The sequence below is a fragment of the Macadamia integrifolia genome, chromosome 2 (genome assembly GCF_013358625.1).
Source record: "Macadamia integrifolia cultivar HAES 741 chromosome 2, SCU_Mint_v3, whole genome shotgun sequence".
Lineage (NCBI taxonomy): Eukaryota > Viridiplantae > Streptophyta > Magnoliopsida > Proteales > Proteaceae > Macadamia > Macadamia integrifolia.
Window position 1 is genome coordinate 18,915,345 of NC_056558.1, and position 10,427 is coordinate 18,925,771.

Below are 10,427 nucleotides of genomic sequence, written 5' to 3' on the forward strand. Positions count from 1 at the left end.
TTATGTATATACACATGGGTAAACCGTACCCAAAATGGATCCAAACCAGTAACAAACCAATAAGAAAAAAACTACTAAAAATTTGAATCCAACTAGATCAAAACCAAGTCTTCTCTTACTGGTTTGGTTTCACATTCATCCATTCTTACATAAAATTTGAGTCAACAAGATCAAAACTGAATTGAACCAAACGATTGACACCCCTACCTCTACTTGTACATGTCCATCCACCAATTTGTAAAGTCCCATCTCCCATTTATTTTTGGGTATTCTTTTAAGATATTTTCATGCTTTGTTTTGCCATATTATTCTGATTGAGCCAATACTTGCATGTGATTCACATGAGGATTATATATGATCTATCAATTTTCCACACGCCCATCTGTATCAGCAAGGCTCGCTTCTTTTTCTTTTTTTTATTGGAGAGTAAGGTTTCAAATGTCATCCCTTTTGGTTGGACCATACTGTTTCAATCTAGATTCAATCGAATTAAACTCTTACCGGGCCAGATTGGTCTCAATTTTTACAAATTGATAGGATTTGAAATAGATTGGGCACTGAAATGGATCGACCAAAACTTAACCTGATAAAAACAGATCATGTGGTGATGATATTCACTGTATGGTGAAGAAAAACTTCTCCCTTTTCTTTATATATATGGACCAATATCGTTAGTTTGGAGTTATGATTTTATGGAACTAATAGAAATTGAAACTGAATGGACTAACCAAATGCCATGATCGTAAATTACAAACAAGCCCAAAACCAATAAGAAACCAAAATCAAACCAGTAATAACCCACTAAGAAATTGAAAACAACAAACGATTTTCCTAGGAATTTCCTTACATATATATACACACATAAGTTTGAAACCAAACTGGTTCAAACCCTATAGTAGTTGAATTACAAATTGATAGCTAAAATTTTAAAAGAAACCAGACGAAACAAAAATTTTCTTTATCGATTTGGTTTCAAAATCGGACTAAACCAATTGATTGATACACCATTGGTCCTAGTGGTGAAAGGTTAGCCCTAACACGCCCTGAACCCGAACAGGACTTGGGCCAAGTTTTCTAACCCTGAGGGCGGATTAGGGTTGAAAAACCCCAACCTTGGGTCAAGATTGGGTTGTAGAAGGGTTGAGACCTCAACCCAGCCCAATCCCACCCAACTCGGCCCAAAATTTAACACTGATTTTTTATATTAGAATTTAGGCTACTATTGATATTTCATTTTTCTATAATAATGCATAAAATATGAATAATAAAAATAGGTCAATCAAGGTTAATTCAATTATTGTAGAAACCAAGTTCAACTCAATCCAATCCAACCCAATTCAACCTAATCTAACCCGACCCGACCCGACCCGGCCCTAATAGGATCAATTAGACTGGTTGAGTTGGCATAAACCCGATAAGATTGGGTCGGACATGGGTTAAAAGACCTAAGATTGAATTTGGATTTTAAGAAACCCAACCCGACCCGAGCCAACCCAACGTACTGCACCTCTACTTGGTCCTAACTCCTAACACCCCAGCCGCACGTGAGTAAGGTAAGGATACGCCAACGTGGTCCGTGGAATCTTTAACATAAACCGAGAGAGTGGAATCCTCGGGAATCGGTCTTACCGGGTTGTGAGTTAAAAATTTTACTCGAAAAAAAGAAAGAAGAAAAGGTTAATAATAAAAGATTACCACGTGTTGGGGTTAGAATCTCTAATGCCAAATTGGCAAAAATCCTTACATATGTTGGAAAACCTGTCATCTGATTCTTTATTTCGGACTCAAAATAGTTGTGAATTTGAGAGACTAGGATTGGGATGTGGGCGTCGGTTTCTCTATCTGGACGACAGCCATCCACTTCTCAGCTGTCCCAGATACCCACCTGACCTCATCTTCATATTCGTCTTCATCTTCATCTTCATCTTCATCTTCATCTTTGTAAATTGTAAATCTTAAATCTTTGGGTCTGTCCCTTTCCTAATTTTGTTTCGTCTCTGAAAAAACCCTCTTTTTTCCCCTGATCTATAGACTTCTATCTCCTCTCCTCCTCCTCCTCAGGCTCCAATTCCAACTCTATTGGAGATACAACGTCAATATCGCCATTGTCATCGTCATCGTCATCGTCAATCTACTTTTTGAGCTCCTTTTACAACTTTAGAATCTAGAACCCAACTCATCACCTTCAATTCTCTCTCAATATCACTTTCCATTTTGTTTCCTTCATTTTCGGATAATTATCAATCAATCTGTGAATGTCTGAAACTCTTTTTCTGTATCTCTCTCTCTCTCTCTCTCTCTCTCTCTCTCTCTCTCTTTCTGATTGGAGCTTCTGATCAAAGATATTTTCACAATTTTCAAGCTATTTAGGGTTTGGTTTGGTTTGGTTTTCTGCTTTGTTAGAAGGAAGAAGAATAAAATTTGGGGCGTTTGAGAGATTTTCCCAGTGTTGTTGTATTCTAATTTGATTCTTATTAATGGGGAAGAAGGAGGTTGGAGTCGCGGTCATATGCGCTGCGACTGTTTGTGCTGCGGCGGCTCTCATCGTTCGCCATCGCATGAAGAGCTCTAGTCGCTGGGCTCGGGTGATGGCCATACTCAAAGAAGTAGAGGAGAAGTCTGAAACGCCGATTGCCAAGCTCAAACAAGTCGCCGATGCCATGGCCGTTGAGATGCATGCGGGTCTTGCCTCTGAGGGAGGAAGCAAGCTCAAGATGCTCCTCAGCTTCGTCGACAAACTCCCCTCTGGGTTGGTATTCATACAATAAATTGTTCTTATCCGTCGATTCCTGTTGCTGCAATTACCAATACCACTTCTTCTTTTTCTTTTAATTTTATGGTCTCCCACTATTTTCATTTATGGATTTAGTAGTATCGCTATCGGTTTCTGTTTTGAATTTGTTGATTGCCAATTTCTTCATCTTTATCCAATTATTATAAATCTTGATTTGTTGGTGGCCAAGAATTTTCAATTTAAGTTTTCAATAACTTTTCTGAAGTTTTTGATTTATACTTTCCTTTATATTGGAGGATCATGAATTTCTGAAAGTTTTGGATAAATTGTAAATAATTACTTAGATTAGTTAAACTACAATAATAATAAAAATTTTATTTTTATTGTAGTGATTTATGTTTGATGTTCGTATTCTGCAAGAAGTGATACGGATGAGCGTTCTATATACAATAGTTTCTTGTTTTTACCCCTTTCCTCTGCGCCTTTTATTCCTCACTTTAGGCAACCAAGGAATGAGATGATTCTAAACCCAGGGAAGCGCACACGGGAGTGCATATTCTAGCATGCGCCCTCTCCTATAATGATATGTGCCCCACATTGACACTCTCCACTGTTCTGACCTATGTGGGACTCACGTGGATGATACCATTGGTATGGGGTGCAGATTCCTCACCACACAAGCATTGTGGGGAACCCTTTTCCATATCAAATATACCATATTATGTAGATATACTTTTCATATGTAATCTTTATTTTTCTTTTCAAATCTAGGGGATTTGATTGCAAACTAAATTAAAACTTAATAACCGTATTTAGAATGATTTGGAGTTAGTTAAGTAAAAATGTAAGTTTCCATTTTAGTTTTAATTAATTTCACTTCCCTTCCCTTTATTTCCTTTTGCAACCTCATGGAACCTTAGTGGGTTATTTGCTACCCGTTGGACATGAATCCATGTCCATGAAAAACACTTCATCATTTAGAATTAGTTACGCAATCATGTTAGGTAATGGCAACAAACAATTGTGTTTTTAATTTTACTTCCCTTTCCTTTATTTCCTTTGCAACCGGACGGAGCCTTGGGGGATTATTGGCTACCTGTTGGACATGAATCAGGTCAACTATCGACCCTGGCTTCATAAGTTAATAGGCTCATATTCAAAAGTAGTGATTAGTAAAGAAAGATCACTGCACATTTTTATTTTTTTTTAAATGATAACTAGAAACTGGTCTGTTTTTGCATTTGACTGGTTGGAAGAACTAAGAATGGTTAACTTTATGGTTGGTTTTTGCTTTGAAGGCCGGGGAGTTTGGAGGATATACTCCGTCTCGGATCATTCAAGTTTGGTGGTTTGATAATATTGTAAAAGGGTCTTCTTCGCAAAGTCTTAAAGCTATTTTATCACCATATTTCTTCTCTAGCCTGCCTTCCTATCTCTCTCTTGTTTCATCCTTAAATTAATTTAAAAAATAAATAAAGAAATAAACTTTGATTTAGTCCGGACTCAATTTTTAAAGTTTAATCACCTCAGTCTTGTATTTATCTCCTGCCAATATTCTGATTTTATCGGTTTGGGGTTTTTTGGATGCTGGCTGGAAAATGAACTGGTGTTGGTGCCCCTTGTTGGGTTGATGAACTGGGTTACAAATTCGAATTTTTGTAGAGTTACACTTTTTAGCTTTAATTATTGGAGTTATGAGATTTAGTTGGCGAGTAGCGTTTTCAATTAATTTTCTAGGAATTAATGAGCAGGGACAGGGAGTACTGTTTATGGAGTGTTGTAAATTGAAGAAGGTGGCAACTCATGGCTTATGCTCAAGGCGTGGATAGATTCAGGTACTAGCTTATTAAGGGCATAGTTGAACCTCATGAGCTGCCTATAGACTGTAATCTTGTAGGTATGGCATTTCTTAGTGTCACACTTCATTGGTATGTTCATTAGTTCAGGTCCCTTGTGAACCAATCAAAGTATTGTTTTCTTTTCCATTCTTAATGCTACATAAATAGCATCTTCATTCTTAATGCTACATAAATAGCATCTTCCATGTTATGCCATGCTAATATAACTTTGTGGTTATTGGGCCAGCCTGTCTCTGACTACTAGGAAGGAAGCTACAGAGAAATGCAATAATAACATCCAATAGCTATTTTCTGTTAAGGAGTATTTTTTTCATAATAATCAGTATCTTTCTTCTTCTTCTTTTTTGTCATAGATAAATGATTAGTGTTGAATGTGTCAATTAATTTTGTTTTCCTGCTTTAGGGATGAGAAAGGTGTATTTTATGCTTTGGATCTTGGTGGAACTAACTTCCGTGTGTTGCGAGTACAATTGGGAGGGAAGGAAGGTCGTGTTGCTAAACAAGAATTTGCTGAGGTGTCAATTCCTCCACATTTGATGATTGGGAGTTCGCATGTAAGTTACTACATCTACGGCTTCACTCAGGTCACACCAGATGTCTCTTAATTTTTCATACTGATTGTGATTTCAGGACCTATTTGACTTCATTGCAAAAGAACTTGCAAAATTTGTTGCTTCTGAAGGTGAAGACTTTCAACTTTCTCCTGGTAGGAAGAGGGAATTGGGTTTTACCTTCTCATTCCCTGTGAGGCAATTATCAATTGCCTCGGGGACCCTTATTAAGTGGACGAAAGGATTTTCTATTGAGGATGCGGTAAATCCAGATTTCCCAGACTTTTTATGTTCTTTCATTTTGATCCAATTCTTTATATGAATGAAGCAGTATCTATTGTTTAAATTTTAAAGAAGTTGATTATCGTTATTTCTGTTTTCTTTAATTTGACTCTTTCCTGATTGCCATGGCTTCTCTATACATTATTTAAGATTTTCCATGTCTAGGATATTAATGAAGTAGATATCTATTTCTAGGTCTAGAAAAGTTTATTGGTTTCTTTAATCCATATCTGAAACAGGAAATGTTACAATCTGCTTATAGCAATGTTACAGTTGTACTTCTCATTACCTTTCATGCTGTCCAGAATCTAGAAACCAGTGACAGTATGGGGTTGTGGCAAACTCATTATCTACTATGTTCCTTTCAGCTGAGATTAGGATTATTAAGTCGGCATTTTTGTTCAAAGGATTTGTAATAGATGATGTAGCATCTTGGTATACACAATAGTTGTCTGTTTCCAATTTTACTCCCATGAACTTTAGATACAAAATGTCACTTGAGACTCCAAATTGAAATAGAAGTTTTTTCACATAGCTAAAGATCCTAATTGACTTTTTAAAAGAGAAAGGGTGAAGGTGTGGGGATGGAAACTAACTGGCCTCCTGGAATTTTTGGTTTTCCTTGACCATGTAGAGACTTTACCACCTGAACCTTGTTCTGATATTGTAATTTATCTATAAGACCTCCATTCAAATATGGACAGTTAACTTATCCATGACTTATGCAAAAGATGGCCCTCAGGGTCAACCAGTGGTATTTTTTTTTTTCCCGGTGGAACCAGTGGTATAGTTGATGCTTAAGTTGTTGATTAAGTATTTCTACTGGAAAGCATATTATCAAAATATATTGTATCAAAAAGGCATTGGAATTTCTCTGTTGATTCAGCGTAATTGCCTAGTAAGTTCGTCCTTCTTTTTTTTCTTGATTTTGTTCTCGATTGGTAATTACTAGGTTGGCCAAGATATAGTTGCTGAATTGACAAAAGCCATGGAAAGACAAGGCCTTGATATGTGTGTGACAGCTCTGGTTAGTTTCAGTGCCTTTCTGGCTTTTAGCCTTATTTTAGATATCAATTTGATTGCAGACCCTTATTATATTTCTTATAGTACTTAACTAGCTCTGTCTACACAGGTCAATGATACAATAGGAACATTAGCTGGTGGAAGATACTATGACAATGATGTCGTTGCTGCTGTCATCTTGGGTACTGGAACAAATGCAGCTTATGTTGAGCGTGTACCTGCAATTCCCAAGTGGCATGGTGATGTACCCAAGTCAGAAGAGATGGTCCGTGGTTATCTTTTGACTAAGATATACTACTATTTATTCATATTTAATATATTATGTTCCTTTTCTGTCTTCCTTCTTTCTTTCTTCCTCTTCCCCCTCTATCTTGGTTTCAAAGAAATTCAATAAAGATAACTGTTTGCTTGAGAATTGAAACCAATTGCACATGATCAATGATGTCTATAGATGTAAATAAGTCACCTTGACTCAAAGAGCAACCTCATTGTTGAAATGCAACATGATAGCTAGACTCTGTGCTTGAACCCCAGATTGTAAAAGTGTGTTAAAGCAATTGTCCTTTCAATACTGTAGGTTATCAATATGGAATGGGGTAACTTCCGGTCATCACATCTTCCTTTAACAGAATTGGATCACACATTGGATGCTGATAGTTTAAACCCTGGTGAACAGGTAGTTTTGTCTACACAGTTGTTTCGTGTCATGTCTTGTCTTTTACAGAATAATGTTTATTACTGTGCATTTGATGAAATTTTTCATTCATCTTCTGCAGATTTTTGAGAAGATAATTTCTGGTATGTATTTAGGAGAAATTGTACGCAGAGCCTTGTTTAAGATGGCTGAAGAAGCTGCCTTTTTTGGTGATACTGTTCCAGAAAAACTTAAAATTCCATTCATACTGAGGTATGCAGCATGCTATGGGAAGTCGATGAAAACCTTCTCTATTATGGCTCTTCCTTGCGTTGCATACATTATTTATTACTTTTTTTATCTACAAGTATGTATTAATTGTAGTTCCAGTGTTATTCCTGACTATGACTTGGGTCTTGCATATATGAGAATGTAATTGCTATGTCTGAGTTGCAAGAGGACTGACTCATCAAATGCTGGCAAAGGCATTTGAAATTATGTTACTATTAGAAGTAAGAGTCGTAGACATCTTAACAGGGGACATTTTCGTTATATTCTATCAAAGGGCCAGTGAAGAGGCACGCAAGAAAAGTAAACCCATGTATCCCATAGGTTTCACGGTGTCTAGACAACCTAGGGCATTGGGTGGGGTCCAGACGGAAGGCGACCAAGGCCCCTGCCAAGGTGTCCAAGGCACCTGGACGCCTAGGCAATGCCTAGGCAACTATGCGTATGAGAGTATGAGATGCTTATTACCATTTTGTTGATAAGGTCGATTTTCCACCATTCGGCTGCCTATGAGCATGGAGCTTGTGGACTTACAATCTGAACAGAGACTGTAGTTTCCTTAGCATCAATGGTTAGCAATGCTACTTGTTTCTCTCTCTCTCTCTCTCTCCCCCCCCCCCCCACTTCTTTTTTTTTGCTTATGCGCATGGATGGGATTTCTCGGTGCACTGTTTGGTACTCTTTCAAGAAACCCAAAAGTGCAATGCCGTGGATGCTATACTGTTTAGTAAAAATGCCTGGGGTGTTAAATTTTAATCAGTGCATCTGTATATAGTTAATGGCATGCACTTGTAATCCTGCTCAATGCAGGACGTCTGGCCTTTGATATCTTGCAACAGAAGTTTTGTAGCTTTTAGCGACAAGCCAATACCAATGGTAAACCAGAGAGAACAGGCACTGACAATTATAAACCAACCGTTGGTGTGAATATAACACTTGTGATCCAGCATGATGAGTTGGCTATCTTTTGTCAACTTAATTGCCATCTATTTTACAGTTTCACTTCACTTGTCCCATGTCTAATTCGTCACTGTTCTTCAGGCACTGTCTTCCTTAAAATATCATACTTATTTTTTTCTTGTATCCATGTAAAATTTTCATTGTGCTTCAGTTTTTCTATTGCTGTTCTACATCAGGTGCTTGTCAGTTGTTTTATGAGAGTGCAAATGCAAACAGTTTCATTCTGGATTATGGAATGTGCAGGACACCTGAAATGTCTGCCATGCATCACGACCAATCCTCTGATCTGAGAGTCGTGGGGAACAAACTGAAGGATATCTTAGGGGTATAGCGTTCTCCTTGTATCTTATTCTTTCCTTCATTCTTGCCCCCACCCCAAAAAAAAAAAAAAAAAAGAGGAGATGCCTTCCATAATTTGAACATTTTAGAATGCAACCATGATGAACTTTGTACACTGCAGGAATCAACTTTGAGAATTGAAAAGAAAGCTGTCAATTTTGAAAATTATGATGAGAGTGGGATTGAAACCGTAATTTATCCACTTGAATGACTGCACGAGTTTCTTAATCTTGGTCTCCCTTTTTCCCATTTCAGATTTCTAACACCTCACTGAAAACAAGAAAAGTTGTTGTCAAGCTATGTAATATTGTTTCGACACGTGGGGCTCGTCTTGCTGCTGCAGGAGTCATGGGTATCCTGAAGAAACTGGGAAGAGATACAGTCAGGGAGGGAGAGAAGCAGAGAACAGTGATAGCAATGGATGGTGGGCTGTTTGAGCATTACAAAGAATTCAGACAGTGTCTTGGGACCACTCTCAAAGAGTTGGTGGGAGAGGAGGTCTCGGACTCTATTTTCATCGAGCATGCCAATGATGGCTCTGGCATTGGGGCTGCACTTCTTGCAGCTTCTCATTCTCAGTACCTGGAGGTCAAGGAGACATGAGAATAGTCAATTCAGTCCACTGAGATATACTTACAAGGAAAGATCACCTTTTTATTTCTTCTCACTTTCCATTCAATTGTTTCGAGCCTCTTATGATTTAAAGAAACGAAAAGTTCCAGAATCCTCTATTTATGGCCTTGCGGATTTATGACAAATGAGAGAGGTAGACTAAATGTATGATTACATGAACTGGAACTTTTTCACTTTGGCTTGCCATCTTGCCTCTTGTCTTCCAGCCCTGAGAGGTTGGGGTTGGGTTACATGCTGTGTATTTTTAATTTTCTAATTTTGGAGAATAAACTGTTCTTTGACAACCTCTTGGCTCATTATTTTCACTGGTTCAATGAAGCAAAGCAGGATTCCTAGAGGGGACTTTGGCTGGTTTTTTTTTTATTGCTTTCTGATCCTTTCTAGAGTTGTTGAATAAACTTTTACTTGCCTTGCCTTGCCTTGCCTTGCTTGTTTTGTGTGCACATTTTGTGCTTGGCTTCATCAGATAAATGTGGTCAGAAGGAAAGCATTTTTTATCTTAATTACCATGCGAAGGGGTTTTGCCACAATTAACTTAAAAGGGTTTTTGGCACATGGCAGTTTATTTGGTTCTCAAAACTTGATATTCTTCCGACCATGGTTGATTAAATTTCAGAGTAGTCTGTTTTCTGTGTCAATAAAAATAAATGTGTATTTTTAATTTAGAGGAAATTGCACTCCTCTCCCCTATACGTTACTTAAATATCAATCATCTACCTTCTACTTCAAAAACCATCAACACCCCCCCCCCCCCCCCTTGAAGTTCCAAGATGCATACTTTCGTCCCATTGTTCGTGGTTATCACTGTTAAGTGACGACATTCAGACTAACACAAACATTCTACTATCCATGTAGCCTTTATCTTTTAAGAAAGATCCGAAATACCCTCCCCTTATGTTTTTGGGTTTGTGAAGCAAGTGGGATTGAAGATCAGAACAAGGGTTTCTTAATCGTTTCAGATCAGATTAGGAATTTTGAGCTGAACTTCGAGAGAGATTGAGAAAGAACTCTCCTGAATGAGAGGTTCAAATTAGATCAGCAACTTCGAGCTGAACTTCAATCTGAACGAGAGAGAGAGAGAGAGAGAGAGAGAGAGAGATCTGAACGAGGGTTTCTGAATCGTT

At 37.8% G+C, this 10,427-nt stretch overlaps 1 protein-coding gene across 1 annotated transcript; it reads left to right on the forward strand.

Annotated features, from left to right (window-relative positions):
• The first annotated feature begins 1,786 nt into the window (after window positions 1-1,786).
• LOC122071888 (hexokinase-1-like) lies at window positions 1,787-9,640 on the forward strand. Its single transcript, XM_042636349.1, has 9 exons — window positions 1,787-2,749; window positions 4,997-5,147; window positions 5,224-5,406; window positions 6,379-6,453; window positions 6,559-6,714; window positions 7,027-7,125; window positions 7,226-7,356; window positions 8,575-8,656; window positions 8,926-9,640. The coding sequence occupies exons 1-9, from the start codon at window positions 2,478-2,480 to the stop codon at window positions 9,271-9,273; spliced, it is 1,497 nt and encodes a 498-aa protein (XP_042492283.1). The 5' UTR covers window positions 1,787-2,477; the 3' UTR covers window positions 9,274-9,640.
• The last annotated feature ends 787 nt before the right edge of the window (window positions 9,641-10,427 follow it).